General features: G+C 44.2%; 1 protein-coding gene across 1 annotated transcript in view; it reads left to right on the plus strand.

Moving 5' to 3' along the window:
• Positions 1-20,666, plus strand: part of APPBP2 (amyloid beta precursor protein binding protein 2) — a 333,604-nt gene that overhangs the window by 258,529 nt on the left and 54,409 nt on the right. The window contains exons 7-9 of the mRNA XM_085649437.1: positions 12,741-12,808; positions 12,887-12,992; positions 19,995-20,119. Of these exons, the coding sequence (XP_085505563.1) occupies positions 12,741-12,808; positions 12,887-12,992; positions 19,995-20,119 (299 nt within the window). The remainder of the gene's footprint in view (positions 1-12,740; positions 12,809-12,886; positions 12,993-19,994; positions 20,120-20,666) is intronic.

Genomic DNA, 20,666 nt, shown 5'->3' on the forward strand with positions numbered 1-20,666 from the left:
GATAAATCCCCCCTAGACCACACCAGGTCGGGTGCGAGAATACTCCTTTGCCGGAACTAGGGGCAGGACCAGAGAAGGAATTCAACGAATACAGTCTCCACCATCTGAGTCTTAGAAGGACATCAGTCAACCTCCATGTCCGCAATTTCAGACAGTAGAACTGAGAATATCGGCGCCTCACAAGAAGAGAATCCTAACCTTGCAGGAAGTAACACATCCTTCCTCACAACAGAAGAGTAGGAAAAAATGGTTTCCAAATACTCTGTGGGAAAGGGTGACACACCACAGCAGGACACAGGAAAGGCAACGAGGGATGAGATCGAGGATTTAACATTAGAAGAGCATAAACTATGGGCATCTCTATTAAACACCATGCATCTTTCAACAAAGGCTATGGAATACCATTCCGATAAGATGGATATTCAATTAACCCTTATAAACTGTCTAGCCACGCATGTTACAAGTATTGACAACAAACTTTCAGAATTGAACAATTTGATTAAGAGAGCCCAATCTGAAACCGCTATAAATCCTGCAAGCTGTACCTGCTATTCAATTATCGATAAACTCACCACACTACCGGCAGTAATGGGTGATCTCCTAACAAACATAAAGAATGCAAATAACACCAAAAACAAGGGAATCCTAAAAGTAGGCGGAAACGGAGAAGGAAAACGAGAAGGATACACACTAGAAATGGAACCTCAAAATAATCAACTAGAAGAGGCATCTAACCATTTCAAATTAAACAAAGAAGGAAACAACATAGAGGTACTGCCCTTCAAAGAGAGGAACAATCTAAAGCTAGGAGAAGGAGTCGCCCAAGGACCGGCACATCAAGAAAAACCTAGGGATCAAGTCATCCTCAAAGGGAGTAAACCCATGGGGCCAGACCAAATAGGACTCCCAGACAAAATCCAACAAGAAGAGCAACACCTGGGCAGCCCTACCGAGCATTCAAGCAATTTAGAAGGAGATCCGCAGTTCAGTAAAAAGCAGTCATCGAAACAGCGATGAAAATTGTTGAGAAAAGGGAGGAATTAAACCTCAACTATAAAGTCCTTCTTTCAATCAGCAAGCAAAATCCCAATAGGGACTCAGGCGGAACAAGGAGAAATCAGATCTAACAACTCAGCACGAGAAGCAGAAAATCACTAATGAATTCTGGCCAAAGGCACCTGAAAGTATGATCTTACAGACCAAACGTCCAGCAGCATTTGTTTTAGGAAATGCAGAAATAGGAAAGGAGGAGAAAATAGATTTGTAAGACGACCCAGGAATGAATGCATCGACCGAAACTAAAATTTTGGAAATCAAAAGAACAGTAAAACAAACCGCAAACGGTGTGGAAAAGCTAAAAATAGGGGATATTGACATCCAGGAAGTCGCGGCTACAAAAGTATCAAAAATGCCGGCAGAAGAAACGGAAGCTAACTTCAAAGTGGAAACATGGAACCAGGGGGAAAAAGACCCCCGTTCATCCAGGAAATTGCAGAGGACAGAAATAGAGCCAAAGATCTAAACATCTCAGAACAGCCTCCGACAGAACGATCTCAAATCAATTTTGTTTATTCCAGAGGTTAAATCAAAGGGTCGAGGAGACATTTTAAACAGAAGCAATATTCTTCGATTACTAAACTCCATCAGTAACCTGACCGGACTAGTTACTCGAGATCTGGAATCAGTAGAATTCGAAAGACTCAAACATCTTTTGGAACAGGAAATAACAAAAACTACCTGGACCACAGGAGAAATAGTGGAGACAATTTTCAAAGAGGAACATCAACTAGAAGCATGGGGGATCCGTATAAAACCCTATCATAATGTCTGTTACCCAGAGCCACTACTTTGACACTACCAACAACACAACGAAAATACGCCAAGGAGAGGCCGGTCCGGAGGGCCCACAAAATCTGTGTTAAAAGGAGCCCAAGGAGTCTCAGTTGAACCTAAGGCCAGAGACACCCCGATTCTCTGGGATAAAGGCGAGAACGATTTATTAAAATATTGGGCTTGGGTAGCAAAAGCCATCAATACTAGATCGGTAGGTCCATGACAGACCATGGAACAAGATAGGAATTTGCCACAGTTAAAACTATGTTCTTGGAACATAAATGGCCTAGGATCGAAAACCATGAACAAAGATCTATTGATGTTCTTCCAGCAGTTTGACTTAATCCTACTCCAAGAAACCTGGTTGGAAGAGCTGTTCCAATTACAAGGGTATAAATCATACCACCTTTCAGCCAGCAGAAGCTCAAATTTGGCCACCTGCAAGGAGGCCTTACCACGTATGTCTCAATAAAAACAATAAATACAGTCAAAGAATTGCTGAATAGGAATATATCAAACAATGGAATCAATGCACCCAAATGATAAAAAAATCGGCTCAAAATTTCTGGTGTCAGAATTGACGAAACCTATTACTGAAGTGGAAACACCAAATTATATTGTATCAGGAGACTTCAATATGTTCCTCTCAAGGAGTCCCGGGAAAGATCAGCCTGCAGAAGATCAATTGCTCGAAAGGGGGGGTTCCACCTCAGGAAGAGTACATGTGGGAAAACAAACTAAGGTATCCAAAGACCTACTAACGGATTTAAATAGTTTGAGCCTGATCGCATTAAATGGGCGATCATCGGGCGACCGTCCCCAAGCAGCAACTTACCATAACATGGTGGCAAGCACCGCAATAGATTATACTTTTTTATCCTACTCACTTTTCAAATCAGCAAGTGATTTTAAGATCGGAATGTCAGACTGCAGTGACCATCAACCACAAGAACTCACACTTACAGCACGGGGAACAGCATTTACTTTCCCAACTGAAGCCCAAAATGTAATAGTCTCCTCAAACTGCAAAAGAATCAAATGCAAAATGAACGATCCGGAAAAACTTTCAGTGGAGGCTAAAACTTGCTGGGAAGAAATCAAACTACAGAACGAGAATAGCATAAATGCTTGGGAGGATATCTTGAAAATCTTTGGACCACCCAATTCCAAACTAAAACCATCAAAAGTAATAAACGGATCTAACACCCAAAAGGAATTATCCTTTAGGCCCACAAGCAATCAAAAAATCCATCCCTCAACAACTCAAACCGGCAAGCTAAGGCAGATAAAAAGCGATATCAACAGAATACTCCGCAGACTCCGTCAAAAGGGCCCCGACACCAGCACACAGTTGGAGCTGAGGAAGTTAAAATGCAGCAAGAACAAAATCATTTGGCGGATAAAACAGGAAAACACAGAACAAATATGGGCTAAATTGTTATGACGTAAAAGCCAATCATAGTGCGAGATTCTGGCACACTGTAAACAACATAGAGAACCCAAGGGCTCCTGGAATCAATTCCTACATAACTGAGGAGGCCTGGGAAAACACTTAGAGCACTACTTCAAAAAAGAAGATGACGGAACGAAACAAGACGTTACGCTTCACCAGCGAGATCAGCAGGCCCTAAGAAAGCCAGATGAGGAGACCAACTTCCCATGCACAACCAAACCGATTAAGAACAGAATTGCGATAGGCAGGAAAAAGGGGGCCCCTGGGCCCAACGGTATTCCACCAGTTTTATACAAGCAGGACCCAAATTATTGGGCAGAGCAACTGCAACCTCTCTTCAAAAACATCTTGAAAGCAGAAAGAATCCCTAATTCCTGGAAGGGATCAATTATTTCCCCGATTTATAAAAGAAAAAGGCAGCAGGAGCCAAGCAAAAACTATAAGCTCATCGCACTAATAGATATAGATGCTAAATACTTTGCAGGACTTTTACTGGAAGAACTCAGAGCATCAATGAAAAGCCTAATTCCCATCAACCAGACAGGTTTTCAAAAACGCACAGGGACAACAACAAATATTCTTGCTCTCTCACTTTTAATAGATGCCACCATAAAAGTTAAAAAGCCACTATTTGGGGAGGAGCCTAGCCTGCAACAGAGATGGCCGCCTGAGCCCTCGGCTCCGCCGACTCGTCCGCTTCCCTCCCGTACCGCTTCTTCTCCTGATTGCGGAATCGTGCCTGTTGTGCGGTAACGGGTCTGGGAGGCGACGCTGCATCCGATGGTAGGCTCCCCGTCGTTCCTCCTGCACCGGGAATGAAGAAATGCCCTGAACTCCTGCAGACGGCTGCTGAGTGGGTCCGGTCCTTTGTTCTCGGCAGCGTCCGGCTGGAAGGCGACAACAGCGGCCATTACATGAGAATCTGAAACCGCCGGCGAGACGCGACAAACCACCGAGAGCCTCAGAAGTGGCGCAACAGTTTCTTTTGGAGTCTCGCCGCTACGCTGCTTTACTACCACCGATGCAACAAATGTATCCCCCTTTTTGGAAGTTTCTCTTTGATTTCTCGCTACGTAGTGTAATGGAAGGGGCCATTTGTATTGAGTGATCGGCGCTTATACACGGCGCCTGGTTGGACCGTCACTGTGCTGTCCCTGTGCGTGGCGCTGGACTAGAGGTTGCTGCCCTGTCCCCGTGGTTTGGCCCTGTCTTTCTCGGAGCTGACCTACTAAACAACGCCTGGACATGTATGCTAAAGACTGGGCTCGAGGGTCGCCGTACGCTTGCGGATTCCGGGGACAGGGAGCTGGCATCTCTTCCTCTCACGTTATGCCCGTGAGCATCGGCGACGTCCTGGAAGCTTTGGCTGCTATGCGAGCTGCTTTTTGTTCCAACGCCCGTGACCTGGAGCGCCGGTTGGACGACGCTGTGCCCGTTCTCTCCTTGGCTGACCGGACGGGCGGCTGTGCGCGGAGCGGATCGCCGAGCCCAGGACTCGGCAGTCGTGTGCAGCCTCTCCGGGGAGACGTAGAGGAACTGACTGTGAGTGCACTTAACATCACCGCCGCTCGGACTGTCGCAACTATGGAGGACACAGTGCATTCTATATTTGGACGGAAACTAGAAGTTCGCCGTCGGATGCCAGGACTACCACCGCCAGCGGGTGCTGCTGACAAGATTGCTCTGCTTACTTTGGACATGTTGCCCGGGAGTGAGTTGCCTAATTTCGGTGGGCTATCACTGTACGCCTGCCCGTACTGCACTCTTGGGGATAACACTGTCCTGCTTTGGATGGCGATTACTGGCTGTTGCCATCTCTCTAGGTGGTCACATCGGATGCTCTTCCTACTCTACGGGGCTACGCCGCAACTGCACTTTGCTGGCGCACTGGAACGTAGGGGTCAGGGTTGAGTTTGTCTTTTTCTTGCCTTGATACCGGTCACTACATTCCTGGGACTGTGCTGGACTGACGAGGAAGCTGGACTTTGGGTATGGTTTGCATAGGGGTCCTGGAAGCGATGGCCGGATACACTCCTGTCGATTATTTTTGTTATCATGGGTTGGCCCTCCTCCGTTGATAAATGTTTTGCACCGTTCTGGCGAGTGGGGCAGCCGGGGACCTAGTTTTCTCTGAGTGACCGGGACATGTATCGGTGGTGCTAGAAGACTATTGCGGGGGCTTACGCTTATCAATCATGGCTTGAAGATTCCTTGTTGATATTTTGGATGTTTCGGTTGGGTGTTGCTGCCTTACTTACCCTGCGCGCTGCTGCTGTGACCCCAGTTTTCTCGTCATATTGGGCATGTTATTATTATTGGGTGTCAGACTACTGTTGCTATTATTGGTGCGAGATGGCGGAGCTGGGGGACGAATAGTGGGCTCCTCCCCACCTTTCTCAATTTTATGAGAGTCTTAGGCTTCTATCCTTTTCTTACTTTCTATATTTCGGGACTCCTTTTCTTGGGCGACAGGCACACTGCTAGGGGGGGGACAGGCCGTAGCCAGCTGCAGGGGTGCAGGGTGGGGGGTACTTGGGGGGTGGGGTTGCTTTCCTTTTTGTTTTTCTTTTTTGTTCTATGGGCCTTCTATTCTTTGTCCTTTTTCCTTCCCTGGGGTTTAGACGTTCCTTTCTGGGTGCCACGCAGCGACTCTGGTGTTTTCTTCTGCTATAAGATTATCTATCCTGATTGTCCAACACCAGTATTGACTTGTTGTGCTACGATATCCTGCTTATGTCTATCCTACAAGGAAAACTTTTAAAACTAGACCTCAGTCCTTCTGTAATGTATCCTCTGTGCTTTCAGTAAGTTGTAATGTACCGTATGTGTGAGCCCCCAGGGCTCTTTGTTGATTTGTATTTGTTTTTTCTCTCAATAAAGGTCTTTCAAAAATAAAAAAAATAAAAAAGCCACTATTTGTTTGTTTTATCGACTACTCGTCCGCTTTTGACAGTATAGACGGAGGGAAACTCTGGGCTAATTTATCAGGCTGGGAAATAGATCCGAAACTTCTGAATCAACCAATTTTACTCCATTCTGAGACATGGATTCAAATAAAGCTGGGACAAGCAATTGCTTATCAAGGGAAATACCAACCACCAAGGGGCTGAAGCAGGACTGTGTCTTAGCCCCAACCCTGTTTAATCTTGTTATGTCTGACCTTGCAGCAGAGCTTGATAATGGCAACCATCGTGCCCCTAACCTAGGGGGCCTTACACTGTCGAATCTTCGGTATGCAGACGATTTAATACAGATTAACCGAACCCCAGTAGGCCTCCAACATCTTATAAATACGACAATCAGCTATTTTGATAAGAACGGGCTAAGCATAAACATAGAAAAATCAAAGGTGATGATATTAAACCAAAAGTGCAAAAAACATCAACCTCGGTGGGTTCTGTGGGATCAGAGGATGGAGGTCGTTGAAGAATACAAATATCTGGGCATAATCTTTGATAGGAAAGGAATGTTTGGGCAGAAATAGAGGGATATCTCTGGCCGTCACACTAAAGAGCATCAAGCACAAAATAACAGGCCCAAATTGAATTCCTATACTAGAAGTGCTAAAAGCAAGATTGCTACCGACTATAACCTACGGCAGTGAATGCATGAGAGGGAGAGACGAAACCACCCTGGACAAAGTGGTGTCCAAAGGAATGCGAATAATATACAACCTCTCACAGTACACTTCGCCAGCGCAATTAAGGCTAGAGTTCGGCCTTCCAAATCCACAAATAGCACGTAAGGGTGCCTATATCAAATGTTGGTACAAAATAAAAGGAGCTGAAACAGGTACCCTGAACTCCAATTTATGGAAAGAGTTGGAAAGGAAAAAAGACAGCCCATCAACGGTCTTTCAACAGACAGCAATAAGCTCTCTTGCATTACAAGACCTCTGGGAAGTGAACGGGACCCACAAAAACTTCAAGCAGCTCGTAAATAAAACAGTGAAGATATTATCACTGGAAGAAGATAAAGCCTCACTTACTAGGAGGGCCCATGGGTGGTTTGTCATCCAGAGTTATACCAGGTCCCTACCACAAGCTTATTTGGGAATAGGGTTTTCAAGGTCCGTGAAGGAATCTTCCTTGCAACTGAGGATGGGAGTCTTACCAGCAAGACAACACCTTCCCCGATGGAAACGCTTGGAAATAACTACGAACTGTAGACTTTGCGGTGTTCAAGAAGAGGACGTTTTGCATTTACTAGGCAGCTGTAAAGGTCTAGAGAAAGAGCGAAGACTATTACTAAAATAACTCTGGAACCAAAGATGGATTTGAACACGCAGACAAGCATTAAAAGCCTGCTTTGCAGGAGGAGACATTTAATTAGCTTGTAGATTGGTATGCTTTATGAATATAGCTAAAAGTATGTTAAATCCGTCTGCTAGCACATTAATTTTCTATAGATTTAAAATCTAGAACCAGACCCACAATCTCACCTGTCAAGTAGTCTTCATTGTTAGGTTTGGTATGAATTTTTAGGGTACAGCAAGTAGAAAAAAAACAACAACAAGAAACATAAGTCAAACATTAGTCAGTTGAAAATCATAGCCCTCTCAACTTTTAATCTAGCTACAGTTCAAGAGATTTTATATTTTTTTATCCTTAGCAAACAGTATAAACACATCGCTAATTAAGCTCATTGCAATGAAATGAGTTTTTATGCGTTTTTGCTTTTTTGAATGTATTTCTTGTTCCATTGCAAAGATTTTTATTAATCATGCAATAAAGATACATTTCAAATTTCAGATAGGTGAGTCACTAGTGGTTTTGGGCGCTCACCTGCCAAAGTTGGAGATCAGAGTACTGTGGTTTTGGGGAGAAACCCGGCAACATATCAAACTTCTGGAGTTTGCTGGACATTTCTCTGGCATTGTGGTACAGTAACAAGCAGGGCAGCATTGGGTCATAGGTCCAGTGCCTATGGAGTTGACTGGAGCATCGGGTCATTTCTATGATAGTGAATCACCTGGCGAGATCCTTGAATGCCATAACAAACGAGCTACGCGGTCAGTTTCTGACAGATGATGAATGGCTCCTACACCCTGAGGTTGCACAGGGCATCGTCTGGTAGTGGGGAGAAGTGGACTAGATTTTTTTCGCTACCGTTGATGCACTGTGGCAAACGTTTGGTGCTATGGAGAAGAGACAGTCATCAGGAAATACATTCTAGCTGGAATAAAACACTAAACTCCTGTGCGCCTTCCCTCGTCTGCCCCGAGTTCTAAATAAAGATGCCACTAAAACTTTAGAGGAAATGACACATGATCTGTAGTCCTGGAAGCTCTAGCGCAGTTGGACTAGTGGCAAAGCCCTTTCCCTTCCCCACCCAGAGTTGACGGTGGTGACTGAGTCATTACTGGGTTGGGGAGTTCACCTGGGGGAGTTGGAGATCAGAGGACTCCGGTCTCTGGCAGAAACCCAACTCAACTTAAACCTGTTGGAGTTGTGGGCCATTCACCTGCTGAAGTCCTTCTTATCATCTACTCAAAGAGAGGCTGGCATAGGTCCTCACGGATAACACCACCATGTGGTGCTGCAACAAGCATGGCGGTGTGGGGTCCTGGGTTCTGTGCCAATAGTCTCCACGCTTCTTTAGTTGGCTGGGATTTCCCTAGTTGTTAACCACCTTGCGTGAGCTATGAACGCCAGGGCGGACAAACACAGCTGGCGAATCATGAATGGTTGTTGCACCCCAATGTGGCACAGGGCATCTTCCAACAATGGGGAAAACCCTGGCTGGACCTTTTTACTGCCCGGAGTTTTCAAGAAGGCTCTCCGGGAGATGCATTCCAACTGAAGTGGAGCAGAAGACTCCTGTGTTCCTTTTCGCCATTGCCTTTCCTACTCCAAGTTCTGGAGAACATCAAGAACAACTAGGTCCAAGTTATCCGAGTGGCGTCAAATTGAGCTAGGAGAGTGTGGTACCCAAAACTTCTGAGTTTGAGCATCTGGCCTCTGATCAGGCACCTACTTCAAGAAAATCTCCTCTCACAGCATCGGGCAAAATTTTTCACCTTATCCTACGCAATCTACGCCTCCACATGTGGAAATTAAGGTGCAGCAGTTAACTGTATTTGATCTGCCACCTGAAGTGGTGGATGTCATCCTTGCCACTAGACGTCCTTTAACATTTTCCATTCACGCATACTGATGAGACAAATTTTTGACTGACCCCTTGCAAGCTTACCTGTTTGATGTCCTATTGTTCGTTTTGTCTTTGGACCAACAAGGCCTTGCACTGGGCACAATTATAGGTTATTTGTGGGCCCTTTCAGCCTTATTTAAATCCCCTGCTGTGATGCGGTTTATATAAAAGGTTTGTCTCACATTTCCTACAAACCGTTTGTGATGCCACAGAGGGTCCTTAACGTGGTCTTCATGTTTCTTGTGTATGCCCTTCGAGCTGAAGCACAGCTGCTCAGTCTTCTGACCTTAAGGACTGTCTTCCTCACTGCGATCACTCAAGTTCTTTGCGAGTGAACTTATGGTCCCGTCCGTGCAGCTGCCATACACCATACTTTTTCTAGACAAACTAGTGCTGAGGACTAAAGCGGCCTTCTTGCGAAAGCTGTGACTCCTTCCACGTTCATCAGTCAGTCACTCCAGAGCTCTTTGACCCTCCTCACTCTTTAAGAGGTTCCATTGATTGGACCCCAAAAGATTTTTAAGCTTTTACCTCAACCGTTCCCCATTCCTCCAAAATTTGAGTGGCAGCTTTTTCTGGGGTTTTCTGGGGGCAAAGAGAGGGAAGGTTGCGCAAAAGTGGGCATTTTGAAAAGGAGTATAGTCCTTTGCAATAAGATGTGCTGTGCACTGGCCAGAAAGTGTCTCTGGATGGACCAAGAGCTCACGCAACCAGGGCTAAGGCTGCTACCACTTTGTTTGCCTGCAGTTTGCAATGTGGATGTTAATGCACATATTAACAAAGCACTACTGCCTTGACAACAAGGTCAGATAGGAAAATATTCTATCTGGTTGGTCCTTCAGGACTTTTTGGTCTGAGTCGTTTCCAAACACCCTTCGCCTTTGGAAGTTACTGCTTTGGTTTTTATTCTAAAAGTGAGGAATCTACAGTTACAAGTATCCTAGAAGAACAAGTTGCTTACTTTCAGTAATTCGCTTTCTGGTAGTTACTCTGACAACAATTTCCTCACTTTTAGAATATTCCACAGGCACCAAACTGGACCATTTGTTGTAATGCTTCTGTGGACTGCTAGGAGATGCCATGTGGCACCATACCAATCCGGAAATGACAGCGCATATAAGCGCCACTCTTGTGCCCTGATATCAATTTGTTGCGTGATTCTGAGATGCGAAGCGACATAGTCCTATATATCTCCCCAGTGACTGCATTTTGTTGTTGTGGAATGGAACCCACAAATCCAGTTCTGTTAGAATGGCCATGCAAACAGTAGTTGTCTCTAGCATACTAGGGTTGTTCAGACCTCACCTGCATGGCCCCACAGTTTCTTCCCACCTGGCAAGCCAATTCAAACATGTCACAAACTGGGCCCAAGACCACGTTCAAGAGGGCCGTTGTACCTGAGCCAGCACCCAAGGGATCTGAGTCACCAATTCAGTGCTCCTTGAAGATCAATCTTCTCATTGAGACCCCAATGGGAGACACTCCTCAGCGGCTCCTTTGTTTGTCAGGTATCTGATTCCGCGGACTGATCAGCCACCGAGCCGGATTATGAGTTGATAGGGTTAGTTGCAGCTCTCTCTTCTCCCACATACCACACTGCTATGCCATTTCAAAAGTGGGCACAATTCGGCCAATGACAGGCATTTATGGAAGGTAACAGGCTTTCTGTGACTCAGAGCAATGGCGGCACCCCTCAATCAGCATTGTACTTGAGAGCCTGCAAAAATATACACGAGCAAAGGCTCTTTCCTATAACTAGAATGTAACAGTTCTCACCAGCTGCCTAGAATTTGCATAGAAAATCAACTGTTGAGCAGGAATTCATTTGTAATAAGGAGTCATAAGATTTATATCTTTACCCTGCGGCAGACCAAATGTCTGAATACAATTCTCCAGTATCTGATATCTATGCATGTAAAGGTTGTGTTCTAAGGTACAATCATGATGAACGCTGGGAGCAATGCCATAGGGAATGGGAGATCCCATTCTGGACTCCATCTACAGGCACTTTGGCTTTCCTGCAGCTTTGAGGGACAAAGAAAGTGTACTCTAGATACAATCGACTTTCTCGCCCCTTTCCCATTTTTTCTCTTGTACCCCTCACACCGCCCACCCAAAGTGACAGCCATATGATAATCTTATTTTCCTCTCCTTGCATCAGTCGTAGTTGAACACATTACTCCTTCATCTATATAGACAACTGGAATCTCTGAATTAAAACTAAATTGCCAACGAGACTGTACTACAACACTGTTGATAGATGGGGTGTACCTTGGTGTCCAGACATCGAATTTCTTTTTAGTTCGAGCCTGGACAGCGCATGCACTGCTCTGTGAGGTCTGCTGTATTGGAGTATGGACTTGAAGCCCCGCCCACTCTCTGCCCATATTTATCATTGACTTGTGTCATTGTCCTTCATAAACGCTGGCTTCTGATTCGTTAAAAGGCTAGTTAGTCCCTCCTTAGTACCGCCTTGTCTTCATTTCAACCTCCCATGAGGACAGGCCCTTTTACTTCTGTTGTTACACGGTAGATCTAGTTTAGTCTGTAAGCACTATTTTCTTTAATGAGTTTCTCCTACTGCAGGCACCACATGCTTTCATGTAACGTTCAGCGCACCATATGCGCTTTCACTTTCAAAAAGCCCGGGACAATAGTGGCCGCTTTGAAGTGAAATAAGCCTCACATTTACAAGAGTTGGAGCTATTGGCATTCTTAAATGACAGTCCCTTTTATTTATATGTTTATTATCAAAACCGATAAATAAAAGGCATTTTCATTTACAATGCCAGTGGCTTAAACTCTCGCAAATGCGAGACCTATTGCATTGCAAATGCTTGTTTTTATGTGGTGGTGGTGGTGGCTACCAGTTATCTCAATACGTTTTGACCCCTATGTTTATACCATTCCTTTTAACCAGGCTTTAGCCTTTTATTTTAACAATTTTATCTTATTTTAAATGTTTGTTTAATTATATTGGATTATTTCTATCGTGGATTGTAAAACATTTGAAAAAGCGGTCCCAGCGATTAAAATTGTGGAAAATATTGTGATTTATGGAGTGTGAGCTATTTTGCACTTTGTTTGCTACATTTGCACTGCATTTTACTCCTTGGCTTTATTTGTTATGTTTTATTCTGTTTCTATTGGTGTTACAGATTTTTTTCGTGATTTTGTACTGAAAGTGGGTTATTGTTCTGTTCTTTTTTTTTTTTTTTAAGTGTTAGAGCTCTATTGATTTGTATATGTCTTGAGCTTCATAAGAAAACATAAACGTGGTTTCTGTTTCTTGGCCGTTTCCTAGGCTTGTGTTGTGAAACGAGAATTTAAGAAAGCTGAACAGTTGATAAAGCATGCCGTATATCTAGCTCGGTGAGTAACCACTATTTTACTTCAAAAGTGTGAGTATTGGTAGTTTTCATGTTTTTAATACTATTCTACTGTTCACAGAGAACATTTTGGATTGAAACATCCGAAATATTCAGATACATTACTGGATTATGGCTTTTACTTGCTCAATGTGGATAATATCTGCCAGTCCGTTGCGATATATCAGGTATGACATGTTTTCTTTTTATCAGATGTGAGAAGGTTATTTTTTATTGTAACGTAGCTGCTATGTTTTGAGTTTACTTACGTGTGAAATTCCTGTTTTTCCAGCGTGCTTTTGTTTGCCATTTCAGTGCCTTGTGCATGACACTTTACGAGCAGGACTAAGCAGTTCTATTTAGACAATCAAAACTGAAGTCCAAAAATTAATCAGTGCCATGACTAGGTGGAGTTTTTGATTGTTAATGCAAGAGCAGCACTGGCAGACACCAGTGTTCATCCACTGGGCATAGACAAACCTTCCTCCGAACACCCCACCGCAGAACCATCAGACATGAGCTGATAGCCTGCCATGCAGTCAAGGTGCCTGGGCCATACAGTCCCTGTGCACTCACCAAGCCTCACAATGCAGGCATAGTGCAGATTGTGCAAACACATCATGCAGTTCCTGCTAACCCACACTGTGAAGCGGAGGGTTTTGTGTCCTGCTAAAGTGTTATTAGTATCTGTTTAAGATTAGAGGTAACGTGCAGGCTGCTTTTCAAGTTTTTGTATTCTGCATATAGGAAACACTCGAGCTTACATGTTTTTGCACAAAATAAAGTACAAATATCACTTCTGGAATACCTGCAGGGCGAGGAAGCCTTTCAGTTTTTCAGCCCTAGGAGCAATATATTGGGAAGAGGGACTTTCTAAGGAATCGTTGGGCCCCTTGGAGGTAATGTGCCACATCTGTTAGAGAGCAGCAGCACACTGTGTGTGTGTTTGCTTGTGAAGTGTAATCTCAGTGTGTACCAGAGAGTATCAACACACTGCCTCATTGGAGATTAAGAGCACTGCATCACCATGTATTATCGTTCCTAACAGCAGCTCGTTGCGGTACTATCCGAGTTCAACTGCCCTATAGTAGTGCAGCACTGGCATCATTAGAGGACACAACGTGTTATCGGTGTGGTTTGTCTTGGACTAGCAGCACAATTCATCACTGTGCGTTGTCGTTTTGTAACGGCACACATTGTTACAGGGTGTCAACATAGTGCACCATTGTGTGTTACACCCTTCCGACCCACCGGAAAAACGCCTGGTGCCCTCTACGGCCAGTGTGGCCCTGATCATACTCCATTATCGGGCACTAAGAGATAGAGAACACCTTAAATTGAATGTATTGAGTAATTATGGTGCTTTATAGGAGTGTAAGGGACGCCACTGCATCATAAATGGGTTACTGCACAATGGTGCTTCACTGTCCAGTATAAGCTCACCCTACTGAATTATTGACCATTAGAAATCCGAGGTGTGCCTTACAATCACCAATGCGTATCATGCATACTTTTATTACAGTGGCACACTGCAGGGGAGTGTTGCTCTCTCACTGCAAAGGACAGGTAGCTTAAGGATAGTTACCCCAGCCAGCCAGAGGTCCCGGGAGCTGCAGTTGAGGCACTGAGCCTTGTATAGCTCCCAATTTTGTGCACCCCTGTTCTACAAGTTCATTTACCTGTCTCAGTAGCAATATAGAAGATCCTGCGCCACGCCTATCAAAGGCGCAATATCGCAGGCCGCAAGAACATGAACCCCGAAGCCTACCATGAGATGATTGGCATTTGGTAGCGCTTTCAGAAAGTAATTCTGCACCCTAACTGTTATCCAAGTTACAATTTAAGGAAAAATGAAATCTTGTATTTAGTAGCGGAGAATTGCTTTTTTTAAAACAAAAAACTTTATTTTTCATTTTTACCAAACATACAACTGACAGTCGGAAAGCATTTGGTCATAACATACAGTCCTAACACTTTCTGCTGTGATTTGGTTATCATGAAGCATACCAGTGTAGTATGGGAGCAAGAGTGAGATACCCCCTCCCCCAGCAATGCGTGCTATGTCACTGGCCCCTGGTCAAGAATTGCTTATTATATGTCCAAACATTACTCCACATGTATGCTTCTGACTAAACTACTTGATCATTGAATCTCTTATGGTCATCTCTAGCCCTCTGCAAATGTCAAATTCAGCACAAACTGCATTTGCACTGGATTTGTCGTTATAAGTTAATGTCAAAATGTACACAAACCCAGTATTTCCACCGGCAGAAATGTCTCCAAGTGTGACCTGTAGGAATTCACTCGGGAAGAATAGATTTAGTGTCCGAAACCACGTTATCACACATTCCAACTTGCTGAACTCGGAATGTCCTTCTAAACCTGCCGGGTGGTAAAACAGCAATGCTCTGTAACCAAATAGCCTACTGTGAATGAGGGACTATGACACCACAGAAGGACTGGCAAGTATAAAGCCCTTGTTTTTTTTCCTTTTTTTCTCAAGGTTCACTTTATCCATCATAGTCAATGTATTATTATTTTGAAAGCAAACCTGATTAATCAAATGTAATAATTATATTTTTCCTCTTTGAGTGGGATAAGAGGACTTTCCTGTTTGCGGATGCAGCTTTGCAATATCTCATTGTTGAGTGAGTTTTCTTCCCATTGCTGGTTTACCCGCACTGAATTTTAAGGAATCTATTTTTAGTTATTATCTTGTGACATTTGGACAGATCTGTGAGTGAGGGTGTTTCTTGCATATCACACATTGCTGTCCTGTTTGGCTTTGGGTCTTTTAGGCTTTAGTGCATGAAACGGAAATATAAAAGTGCAGGTCTCATTATCTCAGTCGCCTTCTTTGCTACTGAAAGTGTCTGTACTCTCCCATGTATTGTGCCCCTGCTCAGAAGTGCTGGTGCTTTGCCTTTCAAATGAAACAAGTGCATATACTCTGTACCCAAGAGTGCATGATCTTTTGAGGCACTACATTTGGGACTCGTAAAAGGTACTGGATTTAAGGGCACCAGAACCAGAAAACATTGTAGTAAGTCTCATTGCAAAAACCCTGCTGTCCCTCTACAAATACTACTTATGCAGCTGCTGCATTTTGGCCTTACAGAATGGCTGTCTTCTACTATATCAAACATACACAATCTGAATTGGGAAGACACAGAACATCTTGCATGCATTTGTCAATGTTACCAATGCACCTCAGATGTACTAGATGTCTCAAAAAGTTTGATGATTGGAAGACATTGCGCCTAGGGGGAATCTCTGGTGGAGTGGTATAGTAGGGTACAGGGTCTCTTTTTTCCCACAAGTAGTAATGTGGAAATGCAATCCATGTGAAATGCTGCAAGCCGTTTTTAGATCTCGTCTGGCGTTGGCAGCGTGCATGCGCTGCTCTCGCCATGACGAGAGCCTTTTGAAATCGATACGGATTCCAAAACGTGCACGCTGCAAGACAAAAGAAACAGTAGATGTGCACGCGGGGATTGGATGCTTTACTGGCGGCGTGACACTCTGGGGACTTTTTTTTCGCCGCCAGTAAAGCATCCAGTCCCCGCTGTTATAAACATTGCGCATTGTGAGCGCGGGCTGCCTGAGTCGCGCTTGTTATTATTAGTGTTTTCTGTGTATCCCTTAGCGCCGCGAGACACTATTAGCAGAGCGAAGACAAACAAATGTGGGACTAGAGAGAACACAACAGGTTTCAAGCAAGGCACGTACTAACCAGGGAAGAGGATTGGATTGTATTTATTTATTTATACATCACTCACGCAAACAAACTAATTTTCGATGGCGTTACGTTTATAGAATGGAACACCAAAAAGTAATTCATTTATCTTTGGAAATAACGACAAATTGTAGGATGAAAGTCTCGCGCATTTGGGGGTTGTGCTAACTTTAAATTTAAAGCGTGTAAAAATGGCTGTTATAAAGTTACGTTTGTACAAATGTAGTTCAGATTACTTAACAGTGAATAAAGAGGATTTTTGTGTTCTGTAAGGTAGCAGCAGCGCATGCCATTGAGCGCAGCCGGAGGCTGGGTGCTGCGGGGTGGGAGGGAGGCCAGCAGAGAGGCCGGCGGACAGGTCACGTGGCAGGAAGCAGCTGCAACTGCTGTGCGCTGCGCAGGTTGTACTGTAGATACAGTGAGACGGGGAGCGAAGGCTGCAGCAGAGAGGCCGCCCTATGGCAGATGTTGAGTAGACGCAGTGAAACCATAGGGAGGGCGCCCTCATACATGCTGGTCCGTACGGAGGGCAGGTGAGAGTCGGGCGCTGAGGAGAACACACCCTTTTCAGGGAGGATGAGTACAGACCTTCGGCTCGGGGATGGTGTGCTATCAAACATGCGTGGATCAGTAGACGCGAGGAAGCACCACTGAACTTTCCCCTGGGTTGTGGTGTAGTGGGGTGGGTGAGAGAAGGGAGGCAGCAGGTTCAGTTTTCCAGGAGCTTCAGTGCATCTTATTGTTCTTCCCTCCTAGAAACTTGTTTCACCCTCCGGTAGACCTCAGTGGGCTCAGTGTCCCAGCAAAGCTTCATCACGCTATTGTAATAAAAGGTCCATTCCTTGGACTTGTGGTACCGCTCTCTCCCTTCCAAGTCACCTTGGTGAAAGGTATGAGCTGCCTTGGTGGTCTGGTGGGTAAAAGAACGGTAGAAAACACTGTTATGTTCCCCCAAGTGATCTAATCATCCATCACCCCTTCCTTCCTGCGAGTGAGCTTAATATATTGTTCATCTGCGATCTCCCATTGTAATATTTGTATATCCAGCATGCTAGGCACCTCCCACTGTATACCTATCCTTCTCTGCACCAGCACCATACACAATGTGAGCATTCGAGATTGCATTCGAAAGTGTTTCCAATGTGGTTGCACCCCCAGCAGTCAGAGTGTGATCAAGCCTGTCAGTTCCTGTCTGACCACATGCGTCAACATTTGCAGCATTCCCTCCCAAAAAAGCTGTCAGCCGCAGGCAGATCCATGTCGTGCAGAAAGCTTGTGGCCCATTGTCCGCTTTTTTCACATGCTGCTGGGTTAATGGGATAAATCTTAGACAATATGCGCAGCGCCTTATAGGTTTGGTGCAAGTAGTGAAGTTACACCACGGACATTCTGTGATACTGCCTGTACTTGTTCACTGAACCGCTTCCATTCAGACCTACTAAGGTCCTCTGAGTAATCCTCACTCCGCCATTCCATTTGTCGTGCCCTCAGGGCTATATGTGAGTGTATTATCCATTGCCTACATCCAGCTAAATCCAGGATCTGCCTCCGTGTTTGATGTTCCTGCGTTTTGTCTGGAAAACATGTCCAAATGCCCAGGGCCATGTGTGCTTTTGGGGCGTATTGTAGGAACTGCCCTTGACCAGAGCCAAACCTCTCACGCACCTGTGTAAAAGAAATAAAAATAGATTGTCGAGCCTTCTGGCAGAATATATATTTTTTCTTAGGGTGGCAAACGGTTTCAATGACCACAGGGACATATCATTTGCAAAACGGGGCTTCTGGATCACTGTTCTAATCACCTTGTGTCACACCCCTGCTAATGAATGGACAATGTACATCACTTCTTTGGGGACCTATGTCCACGTTATAAATGCCTCTTGCAAGGTGTATTGACCATTGGAGCCCACCATCAAAGTCCTTTCTCTGTTGTGATCGTCGTTTACCTGATGTACTGTGTGTTGGAGTTAAATGACAGCATAGTACAGGAACAGGTCCGGTAGATCCATTCCTACTTCAAGTCCCGAGAGTTTCAGGGAATCCAATTTTATTTGGCTTGCGCTCCTTCCCCATACCAGCAAACAGAGCAGCTCATCAGGCTGCACAAACGAGGCCTTCGGAACAGTACGCATCACATTCTGCAGGACATACAGAAAGTGTAGGAGAAACACCATTTCGGCCAAGGCCAAATGCCCCATCATGGAGAGTGGCACAGTTGTCCAAAATGCCACTGAGCATTGCAGGTCCTCCCAAAAAAATATCCAGCCCTCTTTAAGTAAAGAAAATGCATCTTCGGTAAGAGCATGCGTTCTCTGTGTGAGATAGTATTCCACATTTTGGGTAGGCAGACGGGGGTGGGTGACTATCCTGAACGATACGAGAGAATTCTATCTCACAGAGTGAACGCATGCTCTTACCTAAGAGGCATTTTCATTACTTAAAGAGGGTTGGATTATTTTTTAGGTGACTTATCATCAATGCTTTTTTCTTGCACTTAAAAAACTAGTCTCTCCCAGACTAAGACACAGGTGGGTAAACTATTGACACCCACTACCTAAATTTTCCCTCTCCGAATTCTGGGCAGGGAAAGATGTCCCCTTTCGCATTATACTTGGTCCTGATGAAGAGCCAAGGATCCCTTCTGGACCAATAGGACATGAAACATGACGACCCAATCCACTTAACTGGCCCTCTCGACCAAACTGCATTTCCTCATTATTGGAAAGTAGGAGTTTGGCTTCTGTTTAGGTTGAGCATTCTAGACCTCTTGTATATACTTTATTATATACTTATATGTTGATGTACTTTGTGGGCTCTGGAGATCAGCTCTAGGACTTGTCTGCTTCCGCTAAGGGACTTTTTTTCCTGTTCAACTGCCTCTATTTAACTGTCTTGATAGAAAACGCCCAGTAGAGGTCAGTAAAATACCAGAATCACTTTAGCATTCTCTAGATTCCAGTCCATAGAAATAGTCTTCCATGAGCACCCGTAGACAATATTTTTTCCAAATCTTGTATTTTCAGTGATATGACCTCCGAAGGCCCTGATTTTATATTAAAAACAGAGCTTTGGATTATACCATTTCCCGCTGAAAGGCAATATTTCTCTCCATGTATTCCCATACCTGGCGTGTCACGCAGTTTGGTGCTTACTTTCCCTCCATGTTAAAGAACAGTAGATGTTTCAGCACCCAGGCTAATGTGCTGCATAGCTAAATACATATAAAGTCCTAAAGAAGAGACCTATTGCATTGCAAATGCTTGTTTTTCTATTGTCTCTGCATGCGAGTAACCAATAATCTCATAGTGTGGACAAATGTTGATCTAGTTGCTGAAAGACATTTATTGATACTAATGGGTGCAGTAATTGTATGACTTCATTTCAAATTGAACCTATCACAGCTTTGGCATGCATAGTTGAGTTAATTGTGCCATTTTCTTGTTAAATATTTCAGACTGCCCTTGATATTCGACAATCAGTATTTGGAGGTAAAAATATCCATGTCGCTACAGCTCATGAAGACTTGGCCTATTCTTCTTATGTTCACCAATACAGCTCTGGAAAATTTGACAATGCACTGTAAGTGCTCGAAATCTGAATTAAAAATGTATTTTTCAGAAAACCTTATAAGGTTCTTAGGAACAACAGTTTTGTTATGTGCCTTTATGTATTACTAACACTCAATTGGGGCTAACAATTGCGTTATGAATTTGGGACTTCAGATATTTCTTTTGTATGTTTTCTTTACTTTATTTAATTTGATTGTTCTCGGATCTTTGGTATATGTAATAGGTGGCTGGGGATAAGTGCCCAAAGGAGCGACACCTGTGGCAGGTTGTTAGAATTGGAGGGGTTTCAAGAAAGGTCTGGCTGGGGGAGCAGGAGTTGATTCTCGCGAAATTCAGCGTGTACAATAATGTTTGCAAGTAATCAACTTGGTGAAGTTTCTTTCAAAATTAGTTCAATTCACTACCTTGGTATTTCAGTATTCATATCAAAATACTGGAAAGATGAGCCAGAGAAGGTGGCAGAGGTTAGCAATCTACACTATATAAGAATGGTTTAGTTAGTAATCTGCTTAGAATTTGAGAGGTTTCTTTTGTCTTATGATTGTATGTCTATCATG

This window comes from Triturus cristatus, chromosome 3_2, assembly GCF_964204655.1.
Source record: "Triturus cristatus chromosome 3_2, aTriCri1.1, whole genome shotgun sequence".
NCBI lineage: Eukaryota > Metazoa > Chordata > Amphibia > Caudata > Salamandridae > Triturus > Triturus cristatus.